General features: G+C 51.6%; 1 protein-coding gene across 3 annotated transcripts in view; it reads left to right on the top strand.

Annotated features, from left to right (window-relative positions):
- The first annotated feature begins 11,891 nt into the window (after positions 1-11,891).
- Positions 11,892-19,507, top strand: part of TBC1D9B (TBC1 domain family member 9B) — a 45,486-nt gene continuing 37,870 nt past the window's right edge. For all 3 annotated transcript variants that reach the window (XM_025387468.1, XM_025387467.1, XM_025387466.1), the window contains exons 1-3: positions 11,892-12,082; positions 14,838-14,948; positions 17,076-17,194. In XM_025387468.1, coding sequence (XP_025243253.1) covers positions 11,965-12,082; positions 14,838-14,948; positions 17,076-17,194 — 348 coding nt within the window. In that variant the 5' untranslated portion in view covers positions 11,892-11,964. The remainder of the gene's footprint in view (positions 12,083-14,837; positions 14,949-17,075; positions 17,195-19,507) is intronic.

The raw sequence follows: 19,507 nt of genomic DNA, 5'->3' as shown, positions 1-19,507 counted from the left end.
AGATGGCGGGCGCCTGTAGTCCCAGCTACTCGGGAGGCTGAGGCAGGAGAATGGCGGGAACCCGGGAGGTGGAGCTTGCAGTGAGCTGAGATCCGGCCACTGCACTCCAGCCTGGGCGACAGAGCGAGACTCCGTCTCAAAAAAAAAAAAAAAAACAAACAAACAAAAAAAAATATTTTCAATGAGCAGCTTCAATATAGCATCGTTCAGAAAAACAGGTTTCCCCATTGGGCTCTCAGAGAGAGGATGAGTCTATGGGAGGCTAGAACCCATTTGCTGGAGGTTCCAGACACGCGCCTGCATTTATATGTGTTTGGCCCACCTGAGAGATAGGAGAGCTCAGTTCTGATTGTTGCTGTGTTGTCTATACCACCTCCTTGTTTTCCCAAACCAAAACTCAGACCCCAATGTAGCATTTTCTCCTGATTTGAGGTCCCACCAAGGTGTATATATTAAAAATTCCACTCAAGACAGTTTCTTTACTGAAAAGGTATGAAATTACTTGAGAAGAAATAAAAAGTTCAGGCCCCTAGAATCTGTCTATTAATATAACATGTGAATTTCTGGGAAATCTGGGGCACACATTCACTGTAGAATAACCAAGGAGGCATTCCTTGCAGGGGAGCATCCTCAGAACCGTGCTGTGGATCCTAGCTTGACACCCTTTTCTGGAAAATTGGGGTCACTCTCTGGCTCAGCTACAGAATGGCCTGTCTTTGTCAGGAGGGACACTAACTTCTCATTAAGGTCATGCTCTTCAGGAATAGAGGAAAATTTGGTTTTTGGTTTCCGGGTTTTTATTTTTATTTTTGTTTTTGTTTTGAGACAGGGTCTCTGGCTCTGTCCCCCAGGCTGGAGTACAGTGGCGCAACTTTGGCTCACTGCAGCCTCCACCTCCTGGGCTCAAGTGATCCTCCCACCTCAGCCCACCGAGTAGCTGGGACCACAGGCACACGCCACCACAGCCAGCTAATTTTTGTGTTTTCTGTAGAGATGTGAGACTTCGCCATGTTGCCCAGGCTGTCTTGAATTCCTGGGCTCAAGCAATCCGCCCCCACCTCGGCCTCCCAAAGTTCCAGGATTCCAGTTGTAAGTCACCATGCCCAGCCAAGAATGGCATTTCTTTTTTAATCCCAAATAACAGCCTCTTCACTAGCTGCTATGCTGGGGGAAATCCCTGCTAAGTCGGGACCCTGGCAGGAAGCGGTCGGGGCTGCTTGTCCGGCAAGCATTGTGAGGTCACACATCGCCACATGGGCAGCGCTGCCCTGAGGCACTTGGGGAGCAGTGTTCTGCCTGCAGCGGGTGTGAGGGGGTGCGCAGAGTGAGTGTCTCAGTTCTCGCAAGTCTTGCCACCAGCAGTGGTTATTAGGAAATGTATGATAACCTCAGTCATTGTTGAGGGGGAACTATTTGAAGTAAGGAAGAGGCTGAGGAGTCAGCTGTTTACACCACACACCCACCCCCCTGCCTCCAGTGGACTGCTGTGAGCTGGGCCTGTGCCAGGTGAGCAGAACCATGGGCATGTATGGCAGGATGAGCAAGTCTAGGGCCAGGGCAGCCATCAGCATCCTCTGGGAGTTGGTTGTGACTATTGAAATGCAAATGCTTAAGCTTTGGTGATTTTTTTGTTTGTTTGTTTGTTTCTGAGATGGAGTCTCGCTCTGTTGCCCAGGCTGGAGCACAGTGGCGCGATCTCGGCTCACTGCAAGCTCCGCCTCCCGGGTTCACACCATTTTCCTGCCTCAGCCTCCCGAGTAGCTGGGACCACAGGCGCCGCCACCTCACCTGGCTAATTTTTTGTGTTTTTAGTAGAGACGGGGTTTCACCATGTTAGCCAGGATGGTCTCGATCTCCTGACCTCATGATCCGCCCGTCTCGGCCTCCCAAAGAGCTGGGATTACAGGCGTGAGCCACCGCGCTTGGCCAAGCTTTGGTGACTTTTAACATCCTAAGGGAGGAGCTGCCCATAGTAGCCCTCCTTTCCTGTTATTCCAGGGGGAGGGGAGGCCAGACAGCCAGGGCTTCCAGCGCAGGAGGTGGAGCTCAGCAGCCAGTTGTGGTGGTGAGCATGTCTGCCCAGGGCTGCCTGCCTCTGCCCTCCTCTTGGGAAGACAAGCTCTGCCCCCAGCTAAAAACTCCTCACAATCCTGATGAGCCTTGCTTTTGCAGATAGGCCCCATCTCCCAGCTCCCCTGGTGGTCCTCAGGCCTGGCTGAGAAGCACATCCACAAGGCACTGTCTTGAGCACTGGTCTGGCACCTGCCAGCCTCCCTGATGCGGCAGCAGCCCCAGCTGCCAGTGAGTCTGATGATATTTGGAAAAGTATTTTTTAAAATGAGATTACTGCATTTTACAAACTTGACATTTTCTATTGGCTTTAGAAGCTCTTCTCATGTTTTTATTCCCCTCACATCCAATCTATTCATTGAGCTACATGCTAAATCAAATTGGTTTTTTTATATTTTTATTTTTTTAGAGACAGGATCTCACTCCGTCGCCCAGGCAGGAGTGCAGTGGCACAATCATGGCTCGCTGCAGCCTTGACCTCCTGGGCTCAAGTGATCCTCTCACCTCAGCCTCCCCAGTAGCTGGGACCACAGGCTCATGCCACCCACGCCTGGCTGAAGCTAGTTTTAACTGAAGAAAAATCAAAGTGTTCTCTTGCTGTTAACCTTTATTATTGAGGCATTGGCTCTGCTGTAGGAAAACAAGGAGGTGACGTTAATGTCAGTGGTTGACATTAACCGCTGGCAAGTGGCAATGCGGTTCCTTGACAAGTGGTTGCTGCTCTTAAATGTCAGGAAACAAAAACACTGATTTTAGAGATGTAGAATGTAGAAAGAAAAGAGTGGGGTTCTACAGTTAATATCATCAGCAGACTTTTATTAAGCTTTCAGTCTGTGCAAACACATATACTTGAAGTTGGGGTGAATCCGTGACCATTAAAATTTTGGCTGTTCTAGACAATGGGCACATTATCAACCAACTGGGCTGTGAGAGCAAATGATAAGAGGGTGAATCTGGATGAGGAGGGACTTCCAGGGCACAGGCGAAGGAGAGGCATTGCAGCCATAGACAGGCCCAAGCGAACAGTCAAGAGAAGGCAAGGACAGTGGCCAGGAGGCAAGGACAGCACTTCCTGGGCAGGGACCGCTTGCCAGGGGGACCAGACTCCTGTCTCTGGAAAGAAAAGGAGCCACACTGGGGGTCAGGGAGGCTGGGCACAGCCCCGGCCTGGGATGCCAGTCCTGCCTGGGGCCCAAGGCAAAGGGGAGGCATTCACAGACCCCACCCCAGGCTCTGACACCAAGTGGAAGAGGAGGGAGATTGAGGCAGAAACCTGGGCTTCCAGGCCTGGTGCCCGGGTGGGTGTTGATGGGACCCAGGGAGAGTCCTGTGGGGATACTTCAGGTCTGGGCTGGCAGGGGCTCTGGAAGGAGGCATGGAGGTGCGAACCTGGTGGCCAGTGGAGCTGCAGTGGGGGTGAGGTGGCCAGGGTGCAGACCCCTGCATCAGACCGCCTGCAAAGCTGTGTTTATTTATTTATTTATTTATTTTGAGTCAAGGTGTCACTCTGTCACCCAGACTGGAGTGTGGTGGCGCAATCTCAGCTCACTGCAAGCTCCATCTCCCAGGCTCAAGTGATTCTCCTGCCTCAGCCTCCCGAGTAGCTGGGTTTACAGGTGCATGCCACCACACCCAGCTAATTTTTTGTATTTTTAGTAGAAACGGGGTTTCACCATGTTGGCCAGGCTGGTCTCAAACTCCTGACCTCAAATGGTCTGCCCGCCTCGGCCTCACAGAGGCTGGAATTACAGGTGCGAGCCACTGCACCGGCCTGTTTCTGAATTTTTTAGAGACAAGATCTCACTCTGTTGCCCAGGCTGGAGTGCAGTGGTGTAATCTCGGCTCACTGCAGCCTCGACCTCCCGCGCTAAAGCGATTCTCCCACCTCTGCCTCCCGAGTAACTGGGACTACAAGCGCATGCCACCACACTCAGCTAATTTTTAAAAAAAGATTTTTAGAGATGGAGCTTCTCCATGTTGCCCGGGCTAGCCTCAAACTCCTGGGCTCCAGTGACCCTCCTGCCTTAGCGTCTCAGAGTGCTGGGATTACAGGCGTGAGCCACCACGCCCGGTCAGAAGCTGTGTTTTAAGTGGACATGCCATCTTGTCCTGCTGAAGTATCTCCATGTAATCACAATATCTGTGGCACCCAAATCTCCTCCTTCCTTCTCCCTCCCCAACACACCCCCACAGGTATGCACACACTGACATGCGCCGGAGGCAGAATCTCCCGGGGGGGCTGGTCAGGAGAGGTGTCCCTGAGTTCAGATGGAGGTGGAAGCCAGAGTGGGGCTGGACCCGCCCAGTGACATGAGGATGGGGCTTGGGATAAAGCCCTAGGGACACTGACATTTAAAGTGTGGACAGAAGGCGCTACTGAAGGCAATGGATGTAGAAAAGCAATTGAGTACGATTTCCGTCTTCACGAACGGCTGTCCAGCTAGCTCTCACTTCCTTTCCTGTGTTCAGTGTCACCCGGAGGCAGAGTTTAATGTGACTAAAGTCAACATTGGCCACATTGTCAGTGAGTGTGGGGAGATGAGTAAGGGCTCATCGCAGGGCGATACCCACAGCTGAAAATAGCGCCTTCCCCTCCCAGGTCTGGTGAGAGCAGTTCTTACATATGAAGGGCGTGGAGTTTGGTCTTGTATTTTGGCCTTGTTGGTAAAGCATTCCAAAGCTTCGACACATCCTCCTTTTAACCCATTAGGAAAGGCTGTTGATTGTAATCTTCACACGGTGCCCTGGGCTATGGTTAAGAGCCTTGCAGAAGAACTGGGAGAAGCCCTACACGGATGTGAAGTATTGTAGCATCAGAAAAACACACCGGAAAACGGCAGGTGGGGACCAGGTGCCTGTGTCTGCTCCTTTGAATTCCTTTCCTCATTGTCCGAGGCAAGTACCGGGAAAGCAAAGCAAAGCAAATCTGCATCTAGGAGGAACGTTCCCTTGTGAGGCATGGGACTGGCTCCCCTGTGTCTCATGGGGGCTCCAAGTTTCAAGGTCACACCAGCCTCCTGAGGCCTGGCTGAGGCGGCTGGGTTGGGAGTCAGGAGACCCCCAGTAGCCATGAAGCTCCTCTGGGACATTGCTAAAGGTTCACCCTCTTTTTTGTGGGTGTCCTGGAAGATCCCAACAAACTGAACTTTGAAGAAGAGAGGCCGAGAGGGTCTCCAGCCGCCTGCGTTCTCCACAGCTGTGGCCCCACAGCCTGCAGTGACCGTGGAGGGGCAGGCGCCATCCGCCTCGCCTGCTGAAAGGACCATGCTCGTATGCCTGAGTCTTGGCTCCTGCGGTCCCACAAAGACCCTGTAGGGGCCGCCCGGTCGTCACCTGGACTCATCTTGGGTTTTCCTTCCCTTTCCACCCTAAGCTCAAGGTATTTTTTTCCTGTTTTCTTCACTCTGACTTGGGGAAGAAGGAAGATCCTTTATGGAAAAAACAAAAAACAAAAAACTTTGAACGTCCTGCAACTTGAGTTTTAAGCTTTCAGAAATACTCAGTGCTTCTGGCCCGCTCAGACCTCTGCCTGGGCTGCGGAGTTCCTCCTGTTGACTCCTCCTCCCTGTGCACACACCACAAAAGCTCTCGGTGGCCCAGCCACCCCTGAAAGCAGTGCTGGTAGCCAGATGCCGCCCAGGTCCCCTCCCGAGCCGAGGGTGGCGGCCCGCCCAGCGCACATGCATTCTCCTGTGGGAACTCAGGGGCATGTGGTGAGGAGGCTCCTGTCAGTTGAGGCGGGGGCTCCCGGCCCATCTTTGCTCTCCTCTCAGGCTGCCCAGCTCCCGGCAGCACATGGTGGCCTGGCAAGGCTGACTTGGCCTCCTCAGTTCTCCACCCATCCACAGATCGTCGCCTTCCCTAGCCACCTCTCTATAGCCACCAACATCTGCGGAGCGTCACAGACAGTGGTTCTGAGCTGGGGTTTACAGATTTAACCCAACACAGAGTGAATTCACATTTGCTTTTGGAACCCCCTTTATCTCCAATTAAGTGCAAGTATATTTACACGATGTGATATTTAAAGGACTTCTCCAATGACTGGGAGGTACTGAACCAAGATGTTTGTAATGAAACAGTGGGGTGAGGTGGTTAGTAGAGTATAACGTCCTGGCCATTTCTTTTCCTTCAGGTGAGTAAGCGCTCCTTCAGCAGAAAGGCTGCAGGTTGCTGGCTGTGCTCTGTGGACTGGGCCAGTAGGTGTGGCCCAGGTCCAGGTCCTGGCACCTTTGCTGGGTGCCCAGCCTGAGACGACACGTGCCATCCTGGAGAGAAGCAGAGAGGGTGCTGTCTCCAGGCGTTCCTCAGACAGCCTGGGCCTGGCTCGCTGAGCCAGCTGGAGGAGGGGATCTCCTGACTGGGGCTTGGGGCCAGATCTACTGCAGAGAGGCAATAACTCTGTCTAAAGAGAAAACTTGTCCAGTGTGATTACAAAAACAGGAAAAGGCTCCAAGCTAGGAAGTGATATTTGAGGTGTGGAGAACATTGTCACCTGATGGAAGCATCCTGCTCCTGGACAGGAGAAGCTGGTGCAAGCCCGAGGTCACGTGTGTCTCAGTTGTTTTGGACCCTCCGTAGCTTTTATACTCATAAAATATTACAGTTGCCCCTTTCATATTTGGGTCATTCAAAGAGCCCACCTCACTCCAGGCTCCTGCTCACTATGCACAGCATCTCAGAAGATGGCGTACAAAACTATTTTTCTAACTGTAACACAGGTAATGTGGGGTGGGGAGGCTTGGGATATACCTAAACGTGGCACATGACTTATATTCCACCTTGAGGGATGAAAAGGAAACTATGCACTTGAATGTTAATTAAAATTTTAATTTAATTCATTGGATAGCTTGTGCCAGAAAGAACAGTCAATATTCAAGAAGCAACACTGGTGATTAGCTCAGTTTTGGGCCTCCCTGTACAGGGAGTTTTCTTGTCTGGAACGCAAACACCTACAAGTAGAGTGTGAGCTGGTTCTTGACAATCAGATCTCATCAGCCCTTTGAAACGTTCTGGGCAGCGCAGCTCCTCGGTCTGCATGGTTGGTGTAAGTATAATCAAGTAGTGAAGTTGTATGGTATATACCTACATGCCAACAGTGTACACCTGTATGTGCAGAATTTGCTAATATAACCATTTCAATAAAAACCGACTGAAAAAGCTGATTTGGCCACATGGAGTATTGTTGGTGGTAACGCGTATCGCCGAGGACTCTCTTGGTTACAAATGACAGAAAACCCAACCAAAACTGGCTAACACAAAAGGGGAATGTAATGGCTCCCAAAAGCCAAAATGCCCAGGGGTGCCTGTGTCAGGCTTGGTGTGATTTGACCCTCAAATGCTGACACCAAGACACAGGCCAACTTTGCTTCCTCGTTGGGAACCCGATTCCCAGGCTCAGCGTGGCAGTAGCCCCAGCAGCACAAGAGCTGCTCCACTTCCCCAGGAGGTGGCCCAGGTCAGAACAGTGTTTCCCTGGCCCAGCTGTCTTGGTTGGAGGCACGTGGCCATCACCAGCCAGCCCCTGTGGTCACAGACAGAATGCACCAATGGCCTCAGCTGGCGTGGGCTCCACTTCCACAGCCCAGGAGTCCACGCATCTTCACCTGACAGACCGGAGCTGAATGTTCTAAGTCCCGGTTCCCACCGCAGAATCACGAACGACACTGCACAGACAGGAGGAGTGAATGCTGGGGGCAAAGGCAGCATGTGTCTGACACGCGTGGAAAAGAGCTGGAGCCAGAACAGTCTGGACAACAGTGCTGCCTTGCCACCCACGCAATAGTATGAACTGACAAATCATCTCATCGTTCTGGATTTCAGCTTTATCATCTGTAAAACAGGGATCATAAAATACCTACCTCATAGGGTTGATGTGTGGGGATTATACTTAAAATAATTTAAGAAGTAGACTTAATGTCATATATCCAGTAACAGTCTAGTATCCAGAATATATAAAGAACACTTACAACTCAACAATAAAAATACAACCCAATTTATTTATTTATTTATTTATTTATTTTTTTTTTGAGACGGAATCTGGCTCTGTCGCCCAGGCTGGAGTGCAGTGGCCGGATCTCAGCTCACTGCAAGCTCCGCCTCCCGGGTTCACGCCATTCTCCTGCCTCAGCCTCCTGAGTAGCTGGGACTACAAGCGCCCGCCACCGCACCCGGCTAATTTTTTTGTATTTTTTAGTAGAGACGGGGTTTCACCGGGTTAGCCAGGATGGTCTCGATCTCCTGACCTTGTGATCCGCCCGTCTCGGCCTCCCAAAGTGCTGGGATTACAGGCTTGAGCCACCGCGCCCGGCCCACAACCCAATTTAAAAACAGGCAAAGGGGCCGGGCACAGTGGCTCACATCTGTAATCTCAGCACTTTGGGAGGCCGAGGTGGGCAGATCACTTGAGATCAGGAGTTCGAGACCATCCTGGCCAACATGGTGAAACCTCCTCTCTACTAAAAATACTAAAATTAGCCAGGCATGGTGGCACACGCCTGTAATCCCAGCTACTCGGGAGGCTGAGGCAGGAGAATCGCTTGAACTCGGGAGGCGGAGGCTGCAGTGAGCTGAGATCACGCCACTGCACTCCAGCCTGGGCGACAGAGCGAGACTCCATCTCAAAAATAAATAACAAAATAAAAAAAATTTTTAAATGGGCAAAGGACATAGACATTTCTCCAAATAAAATATACAAATAACCCAAAAGCACATGAAAAGACGCTCAACATCATTAGTCATCAGGGAAATGGAAATCCAAACCATAGTGAGATACCATTTCCCACCCTCGAGAAATGGACATCAAAAAAAAGAAAGACGATAACAAGTGTTGACGAGATATGGAAAAACTAGACCTCTTTTTTTTTTTTTTGAGATGGAGCCTCACTCTGCTGCCCAGGCTGGAGTGCAGTGGCACGTCAGCTCCCTGTAACCTCCACCTCCTGGGTTCAAGCAGTTCTCCTGCCTCAGCCTCCAGAGTAGCTGGGACTACAAGCACGTGCCACCACACCTGGCTAATTTTTGCATTTTTAGTAGAGACGGGGTTTCGCTATATTAGGCAAGATGGTCTTGATCTCCTAACCTTGTGACCTGCCCACCTTGGCCTCCCAAAGTGCTGGGATTACAGGCGTGAGCCACCGCACCCGGCCTAGAACTCTTATACACTGCTGGTGGGCATGTGGAGTGCTGCAGCTGCTTTGGAGAGTGGTTTGGCCACTGCTTAAAAAGTGAAACACAGCTGTACCACATGACCCAACAATACCACGCCTCAATAGATGCCCAAGAGAATTAAAAACACATATTCATACAGAGACTTGTACACATGTTCGTGGCAGCATTATTTATAATAGACAAGAAGGGTAAACAATCCAAATGTCCATCCACTGAAGAATGAATGAACAAAATGTGGTGCATCCATACCATGGGGTATTGTTCAGCCATAAGAAGGAATGAAGTATCAATACATGCTATGACATTGGTGAACCTCAAACACATGGGAAGGAAAGAAGCCAGACACAAAAGACCACATATTGTATGGTTCCATTTATATGAAGAAATAGCTAGAAAGGGAAAAATGTACAGAGACAAAACAGATTGATGGTTGCCAGGGCAAAGCTGGGGGGAAGTGGGGAATGGCAGCTAATGGGTGAGGGGTTTCTTCTTTGATAAAAATGTTCCGGAATTAGTGATGATGGATGTCCAGCCTAGTGAATATACTAAAAATCACTACATTTTGCACTTTAAAAGGGTGCATGTTATGGAATGTGAATTGTATCTCAGAAAATCAAAAAGAAGTAAAGCTTAGCACACACATACTAAGTGCTCAATAAATGTCTGTTCTTTTTCTTCTTACAAAAAATCATTCTTGGCCGGGCGCGGTGACTCACACCTGTAATCCCAGCACTTTGGGAGGCCAAGGCAGGCGGATCACGAGGTCAGGAGATCGAGACTATCCTGGCTAACACTGTGAAACCTCGTCTCTATTAAAAATACAAAAAATTAGCCGGGTGCGGTGGCAGGCACCTGTAGTCCCAGTTACTCGGGGGGCTGAGGCAGGAGAATGATGTGAACCCAGGAGGCAGAGCTTGCAGTGAGCCTAGATCACGCCACTGCACTCCAGCCTGGGCGACAGAGTGAGACTCCATCTCAAACAAACAAACAAAAAATCATTCTCGAGGAGTGGTCTCCAGGTCAGCAGCATCAACATCACCTAGGAGCGTGTTAGGAAGGCAAACACCCTGGGAGGGAGGGGCAGCAACCGGTGTGGTGGTTTGTTTTGTTTTCAGATGGAGTCTTGCTATGTTGCCCTGGCTGATTTTGAACTCCTGGCCTCAAGTGATCCTCCCACCTCAGCCTCCCAAGTGGCTGGGCCTACAGCAGCCTGTTTGAATCAGCCTTCCAGGTGATCCTAATGTATGCCCAATTTGAGAACCACTGGAATGAAGGAACAAGACAACTCTTTACCTCCTCTCAGGGTGTTAAAAAGTGCAGATCTTCCAAATTCTTTCCCTCTAGAGAGCCCAATGACAATATTAGTTCAAACTTCCAAGATGTTGAAGCAAGCCCGCCTCTGCATCTTGAAAGCTGATTCCTATATCCAGCAACATTGCAGAAGACTGCAGGTCACTCTGGGTGTCAACTGCGTGTACCTACATCCATCACACCAAGATTCTTGATCGCCAGTCGCAGAAACCCACCTGGAAGCCAGGTCCAGCTCCAAGGATGGTTCAACTGCCCCCTTCCCTCTGCTCTCTAGCCAGATCCTGGTGAGGGCTCTGGCCAGCAGGGTGACCCCACATCCCAGTCGACCCCGGACAGCATGGATCCAGGCCTTGCTGGTGGAGTTGACAGCTCCTTTCATGCAGAAGGCCGGGCGTGGACTGGTGCTACCCCTGCAGGTCAACACTGGGAGACCAGGGTCCCGCATTCGCGTGCAGCCCGCCTCACGCTTGCGCACAAGCCGCCACTGGCCCGGGGGCCAGCCCAGACCCCATCCTCAAGGCCGGCCAGCCTCCGTGACCGTCTGTCAGGGGAGGAGCTGCACTGATTTCCAAGGATGCAGCCCGTATCAGGGCCTCCTGGCACTCGCCCTGCGCTGGACGTTTCTTCTAGTCTCCGGCCCCAGTGTCAGAATTCTGAGAACTGGCCAGGCGCGATGGTTCATGCCTGTAATCCCAGGACTTGGGAGGCCAATGTGAGCGGATCACCTGAGGTCAGGAGTTCGAGACCAGCCTGGCCAACATGGTGAAACCCCGTCTCTACTAAAAATACAAAAAAATTAGCCGGGCGTGGTTGCAGGCGCCTGTAATCCCAGCTACTCAGGAGGCTGAGGCAGGAGGATCACTTGAACCCGGGAGGCAGAGGTTGCAGTGAGCCAAGATCGCGCCATTGCACTCCAGCCCGGGCGACAGAGCAAGCCTCTGCCAAAAAAAAAAAAGAAAAAAAAATTCTGAGAATTAGGAGGAACTGCAAACCCCTTTCCAGGCGCCCTTTGCAGTGCTAACACGCCCCGGGTTGCACGCAAAACCAGCCCAAAACAACCAAACTGTGCTTCTTTATATCTTTCTTTCACATTGCACAGCTTTCAAAACGCCAGAAGCCCTGCTCTGCACAGCGGCTCCCCTGTCTGCGGACTGGGCCGTTCCGTTCTGGGTCCAGGCCGGAGGCTGGCGGCTGGACCGCTCCAGGAGGCCAGGCGGGCGCGCGCCCGAGGCCGGGGCGGAGGGGGCGGAGGGGGCGGTGCGGGCCGCGAGCCGGGTGCGTGAGCGCCACACGCCCGCCAGGGGGCGCCGCCCGCCCGGCCCCGCCCCGGCCCGCTCTGCACGCTCCGCTCCGGGACGCCGACGGCGGCGGGCGCTTCCGCCTCGCGGGCCTCGGCCCGGCGCGAGCGGCACCGCGATGTGGCTGAGCCCGGAGGAGGTGCTGGTGGCCAATGCGCTGTGGGTGACGGAGCGGGCCAACCCCTTCTTCGTGCTGCAGCGGCGCCGGGGCCACGGCAAGGGCGGCGGCCTCACGGGTGAGAGGCGCGCGGGCGGCCAGGCCTAGGGACGCCGCGGCGGGGCTGGCGGCGGGCGGGTCCGGTTCCGGCCCGGCCTCTGCGCGTCGCGGCGGACACGCACGCCAGTGCGCGGCGGGGCGGGGGCTCGAGGCCAGGACCCGGGAGCCGGGCGCGGAGGGGCCGGGGCGGGGAGCGAGGGGCTGGCGGGAGGCGAGTGCGCCCTGGGCGGGCTCTCCTCAGGTCGGCGTGGGGCGGCCTCCGCCGGGATTCGGCGCCCGCGAGCCCCGGGAGCCGTGTCGCTTCCCGGGATTCCACCGCCGAAAGTTAGCGAGACCGCCCTGTCCTCCTCCTCCACCTCAGTTTCCCCCGGTGCCTCTAAGGGGCCAAGGGACGCCAGCGCACGTTTTCTTGTGCCGTCTTCTTCATTCCCACCTCACCAGAGTATCGCCCTTTTAGCAAGATCGGAGGTCCCCGAGCCGGCCGCACCCCCATTCCCCAGCTCCTCCCCCGCCTTTCTGCCCCTGGCTGCTCTCAGCGCGGCCCACCCGAGGCTTTGGGTAGCAGCGCAGGGTGTTCCTGCCAGCTCGCCAAGGTGGCCCTGCGTGGGCCCGGGCGCCCCCACCACGCAGGATGAGGCCCTTGGAGTCGCGCGGCCTGTGGGATCCGGGGGAGGCTCACAGGCCCCTCCAGGCCCCTCGTGCTCCAGGGCCCGCGGCCCGCACTGCAGGAGCCCGGCTGGCTCAGGCTCAGCGCCTGTGCTCTTCGGGGCACCGATCGTTGCCCTGCAGGAATGCGGTCCCAGTGTTGCCAGGTCGTCCAGTTTATCAAGACCTTTTTCTGTGAATCATCCTGATTTTCAGTGTTAGCAGCTAATAGCCAGATGCAGACGGAGGCCTCTCCCGGGCCACACTTCTTCACATGGAAGAGGCTGTTCTGTTCCCAGGAACACTCAGTGTTCCCCTCAGCTTCAGGCTCCCTCCCAGTGGGCCTCGAGGATCTCGGGCTCCTGTGCTGGACCCGCCTCCTAGATCCAGCTGTTCAGTGGGAGTTAGTTGGCAGCCCTTGTGGCCAACCTCAAAGCTACTGCAAGCCCGTTGAAGAAGGCAAGGGACCGGCATCTTTCCTTCCGCCAGCGTGCCCGTGTGTCATACTCGCCGGTGTATTTGGAGCACTCGTGCCGTGCTCGGCAGGCTTCCGCAGGTCATCTCATTGGACGGGCGGGTGCAGGTGCAGCCCGGCCTCCGTACACCTCCTTCCTGCGGGCTCTTCTCCTTTCCACCTCACTCTCCGTGTCCCCTGGGACCATTCTTTGAACCCTCTCCCCACTGCTGGGTTTGGTGTGTCCTGCTGTGCCCTCTGACAGGGCCTTCCTTGTGCCATCATGGGCGTTGTGGCCTCCGAGTACTGTCCTCCCTGAAGAGGAGCGGACAGTGATTTGGTTTTATTCAAGCCATCTATTAAAAACATGCCAACCTAGACTTTTCATTAAAGAATCTGAATAGCTAGCTTGGCCAACATAGCAAAACCCCGTCTCTACTAAAAATATAAAATTTAGCCGGGCATGGTGGCATGCGCCTGTAATCCCAGCTACTCAGGAGGGTAAGACAGGAGAATCGCTTGAACCCAGGAGGTGGAGGTTGCAGTGAGCTGAGATGGCGCCATTGCATTCCAGCTTGGGCGACAGAGCGAGACTCGATCTCAAAAAAATATTAATGAACTGTGAAGCAAAAGTGTTAAAATTGAGTAATAGCAATAAAAATGGTTCTGACATCAACAGGAAAACTGGTAACAAAATATTTTCAGATCATGTCAAAAGCAGCACTTAGTTAAAACAAAGAAAAAATTTCAAATAACAATGAACAGGTTTTTAGATTGCTTGATAATTCAATTAGTGACTCAAACGACGGTAAAAAACTATATTTCCTGCTGATTTGTCACTGCAAATAGTGGCACTGACAAAGATAGCATTACCAAAAAAATAAAATCCAAAAACAAAGATAGCATTGCCACAAACTGGTTAATGTGTGTCATCTATCAAATGGGTGTATGTGAGAAGAAAAACTTGAAATGCCGTAAAATGTTTCAGTTCAGAAATGAAAACACTTTTATCAGTATTTTCCTAAATTTCAGAATTCTAAGAATTGACATCTTCAGTTATGAGTTTTGGGGCTAAAAGGAACTTCCTTAAATGGTCGGTAATAAAAATCAGTGAGTCATGGCAAACGGAAGACATTATCTTTCTGTTCTTGATACGGAAAATAATGTTGCAGAATCATTGTCCTGTGAAGAAGCGATGAGTACACGACCAAACACGTCTGAAAGTCTTATTTCTGGAGGTGTGTCTGGCAGTTAACCATCATGTTGGTTTTCTGGATTTTGTGATATTTGTGATATTGTTCTTTTTTAGCTTTAATGTGTAACGCAGTCTAAAGCAATACTTGTTTTGTAGTCTAATTTGGTATACTTAAAGAGGGCTTCCCAGAATTGTTTAAGCTCTGACCCCATGAAACTTGCCTCTGCCTCCGCCTGCAAGCGTTTCTGAGTCAGGAGAAGCAGCAGATGCTTCCAGGAAGAAGTAGAAGGGGATTTTTTTGTTTGGGATCAGATGCTGGCTGAAGGCCTTTGACCGCGGGGATAATTCAGGACGTTTCCCTCATTGGGCTGGACCCTTTGGGTAGCGCCACCATCGTTTCTGCCTCCGGCCAGACTCAGCCTTCAGGGGCCTCAGTCCGGCCCTCCCCTCACCCACCATGTCTGTCTGCCCTGTTCCCAGGTCTTCTCGTGGGCACCCTGGACGTGGTGCTGGACTCCAGTGCCCGCGTGGCCCCTTACCGCATCCTGCACCAGACCCAGGACTCCCAGGTCTACTGGACAGTGGCGTGTGGTAGGTGCCCTGAGTGGTGAGGGGTGCTGGGCAGGGCCTGCCCTGGAAGAGCCGTTGCCAAGAGGAAGGGGTGTGTAGCCCACATGCCTGGGCGTGTTCCCTGCTGACGGCACAGTCCAAGGCTGCAAGAGGGAAGTGGAGGCGGCTTCGCTTCCATCTTAAAAAGGCAGCTCCACTGGTCATGGGGACAGAGTAGGAGAGGACAGCCCCATGGAGCCCCGCGTACCTCTGGGGGTGCAAGCATGGGGCTAGCCAATGTCCACGTTCTCATGCCACCTTTTCTCAAGGTAGATATAGCTGGCCTCATTCAAAGACTCCATATTTGCAAATTGGCCTACTCAATAAAATGTATTTGCAATCCCCAAATCAATACTTCCAGTGATTTTGTGGTCATTTGGAGACATGGACATGTGTACATTCAAAGCAGTGAAAAATTTGAGTCACCTGATGCCCATGTCCCCAGCGGAGGCAGAACAGGGCGACACACTCTGCCTTCTTGATTCAGCTGTCACACCGCACTCGTGTGTCTCGTTCACGGTCTCTGCAGTGCCGTGTTTTCCCGTGTTTGTGCTCATTGCTGTTGACTTGGCTGTTTAAAATGTCTCCCGAGCACAGCACCGAGGCGCTCTTGTCCGTAAGAGCAAGAAGCCTGCGTTGTGCCTCGTGCATTACAGCAGCTTCGTTCAGGCGTGAGTGACAGTGCTGCTGACCATGAGCTCAGTACCAGTCAATTAGGGGCACGTATTAATAAGGCCTCTTTAAACAGAAACACGTGTAAACAGTTACGTATCGGTCAGTTGAGAAAAGTGTGATTAGAGGCTCGAGGAACCTAACCCTGTAGTCCCCCGGAGTACTGGTTCAGGATTCGCTAACTCACTGTTCGCGGCCACCTTACAGAATCTAACCACCCGAAAAACGAGAATCCGCTGTGTCTTGGCTGAGGCTCTCAGCGTGCCTGGTGGATGGGCCTCCTGTCCCACCTCCGGGCAGCTGAGAACGATTCAGGGTGTCATTCACTCCTCATCCTTGTGTTCGTTCAGCAGAGGCAAAACCCCAGAAACGGGTGCTGGGGATGGGGGAGCCAGGCTCGGCAGAGATCTCCCCTCATCTCTTTGCGCTTCCCCTTGGGGCTTCTTCCCCGATTCTTTGATGGGAGCAAACAGTTCTTCCGGCCTTTAAAAGTGGCATCGTGCTGCCTTCTCTACATTTTTGTTTTGTGTGTTGTTTTTTTTTGAGACGAGATCTCACTTTGTCACTCAGGCTGCACTGCAGCCTCCGCCTCCCAGGCTCAAACAATCCTCCCACCTCAGCATCGTGAGTGGATGGGACCACAGACACGTGCCACTATGCCCAGCTAATTTTTTTTTGTATTTTTGGTTTCGCCATGCTGCCCAGGCTGGTCTCGAACTCCTGGGCTCAAATGATCCTCCTGCCTCAGCCTCCCAAAGTGCTGGGATTACAGGCCTGAGCCACAGCACCCAGATTTTCTCTACATTTTTGAAAATTTCCATCGGGCCTATGGAGGACAGAGACCCCCCTCCCTCCTAGGTGGGGCAGACACTAGGTAAGAAGGTGGCCAGGAGAAACTGAAGAGAGGGACAGTAGCTACTTGTCTGCCCAGCAGGAGCCTAGCTAGCCAGGGACCTGGAGTCTTGTAGGAAGCTCCAGCTGCTATCTGTGGATACCTAGATTGTCAGGAAAGAGCTGGACTCATTTATACAAAGTATGGCTGTGTCTGATTAGTCACATACATAGCAAAGGCCACATTAAGTTCTTTCAACTTGAGGGAAAGTATAAGTTAGCAAGCTTGCAGGCACATAGACTGTTTCTAGGACACATAGGAGACTTAGTGACTCTCCCTGTTGGCTTCAGGGACAGGTGGAAATGTTCACTGACACAACTGTGATTCAGCCTGGACGTTTAATTTTTTGTTTTTTACCAGGACCATTTATTACTTTCTTCATGCACATATTCATCAGTTTAAGAGGGAAAGGAGGAAGCAGCTTGAAGATTCTCGTCACTTGGATTTAGCTAATTAGGTTGCCCACTTTCATCTCGCTTCTTTGAATGTGTGTTTAGGACCCGGTGAATTTATGATTTTTCTTTTACTTCACCAACCTCTTCTAGGTTCTTCCCGCAAAGAGATCACAAAACACTGGGAATGGCTGGAAAATAACTTGCTCCAGACACTGTCCATCTTCGACAGTGAGGAAGATATCACCACCTTCGTCAAGGGCAAGATACACGTAAGGTTTACTCGCCACTCCCTGTTCTCACCCTTCCCTGGCCGGCAGTGTTCTCGTGTATTATCCTATTTAATCTTCACGATGTAGGGTGTGTCCTCATTTTACAGAGGTGGAGACTGAAGCGTCAGTGCTCTTTCTCTTGGAGTTGAGAGGGGCAGAGGAACTCATGACCCAGGAAAACCCCTTCTTACTCTGGCTGGGCACTGGAGGCTACTGAAGCCTAGTGCGGGGTTTCCATTCCTACCCAGGTGCCTTGGAAAGTGTGTGCAGATAGACAGTTCTGTTTGCCAGAGGAGATGCAGGAAACAATAGGATATTTTGAGTTATTTTTTATTATAAAACTAACGTTATTTTAAAAGGCACATGCCCTTTACCCCAAAATTCCAATCCTTGGAGTTTCCCCTACAGTATATTCATATATGCAGAATATACAGTTTCAAGGGCCAGGTGCAGTGGCTCACACCTGTAATCCCAGCACTTTGGGAGGCAAGGCAGGAGGATCCTTTGAGCCCAGGAGTTTGAGACCAGCCTGGCCAACATAGCAAGACCTTGTCTTTAAAAAATACATATGTATATATTTGCATATGCATGTATGTATAAATAATACATGTATACACATATATATGTTATATATGTAAACACACAGTTTAATATGTCTCCCACCAGACTGTGTGTATTAGCAGAAAAACTGGAAACAGTGCCTCCCGGTCCCATGATAAGGGAGGAAAGCAGCTGTTCTCTCTTCTGCAACATGAGAATAATAATAGGTGCTGTGGCATTGACTGAGCATACACAAAGTGTGTACATACACTGTGCTAAGTGCTGCATGTTCAGGGGACTTGTTAAGTCATGTATGCTATACTTAGTGCAATATTTTGCTGCCATCAAAACAATGGTTATGAAAATTGTAGCAGTGTGTAAAAACTCATGGTGATCTCTAGGTTGTTTCCTCTTTGGGGATAATTAACAGGATAATGAGCATTTATCTGAATGTATGTGTCTTTTTTTTTTTTTGAGCCAGAGTCTCACTCTGTTACCTAGGAAGGAGTACAGTGGCACAATCTCAGCACACTGCAACCTCTACCCCCTAGGTTCAAATGAATCTCCTGCCTCAGCCTCCCAAGTAGCTGGGATTACAGGCACGCACCACCATGCTCAGCTAATTTATGTATTTTTAGTAGAGACGGGGCGGGTGGTCGGGTACAGTGGCTTACACCTGTAATCCCAGCGCTTTGGGAGGCCAAGGCAGGCAGATCAGCTGAGGTCAGGAGTTCGAGAGCAACCTGGCCAACGTGGCAAAACCCCATCTCTACTAAAAATACAAAAATTAGCCAGGCATGGTGGCGTGCGCCTGTAATCCCAGCTACTCAAGAGGCTGAGACAGGAGAATTGCTTGAACCCAGGAGGTACAGGTTTCAGTAAGCTGAGATCGCACCACTACACTCCAGCCTGGGTGACAGAGCGAGACTCCTTGTCAGAAAGAAAAAAAAAAAAGGCCGGGCGCGGTGGCTCATGCCTGTAATCCCAGCACTTTGGGAGGCTGAGGCGGGTGGATCACAAGGTCAGGAGATCGAGACCATCCTGGCTAACACAGTGAAACCCTGTCTCTACTAAAAATACCAAAAAAACTAGCCAGGCGTGGTGGCGGGTGCCTGTAGTTCCAGCTACTCAGGAGGCTGAGGCAGGAGAATGGTGTGAACCCGGGAGGCAGAGCTTGCAGTGAGCCGAGATCGTGCCATTGCCCTCCAGCCTGGGCGACAGAGTGAGACTCCGTCTCAAAAGAAAAAAAGGAGTAGAGATGGGATTTTGCCATGTTGGCCAGGCTGGTCTCAAACTCCTGACCTCAAGTGATCCACCCACCTTGGCCTGCCAAAGTTCTGGGGTTACAGGCGTCAGTCACCGCACCTGGCCTGAATGTATATGTCTTGTTCTTTCTGTTAGGTTATTTCCTTAAGTTAGAGTCATGGGAAGGCTCTTACTAGGTCAAAGTCGTGTGGTACAAAGTTGCTGTGGGCAGGCCCTTGTGAATTCCTGATACCAGAACTTCCCATGCCTGGACAGACATTACCAAGTTTCTCAGCTCTTTTCGGTGCACTTAGGGGTTCAAGTTGAGACCTCGTTGCCTCTGTCTCCAGGAAAACAGGTGGAGAGAGTAGAAACAAACCTTTACTCTCTGGTGAGCAATTGGGTGGTGATAATAATAGTAGTTGTGGCATTATTCACTGCCTCCTATATGCCAGGCCCAAAAAACACATCAGCAGAAAAAACTCTAAATGACTCATAGGCCAAGGAAGAAATGGAAATTAGAAAATA

The sequence above is a fragment of the Theropithecus gelada genome, chromosome 6, assembly GCF_003255815.1.
Source record: "Theropithecus gelada isolate Dixy chromosome 6, Tgel_1.0, whole genome shotgun sequence".
In the NCBI taxonomy this organism is placed as follows: domain Eukaryota; kingdom Metazoa; phylum Chordata; class Mammalia; order Primates; family Cercopithecidae; genus Theropithecus; species Theropithecus gelada.
This window is presented reverse-complemented; position numbering and strand designations above follow the sequence as displayed.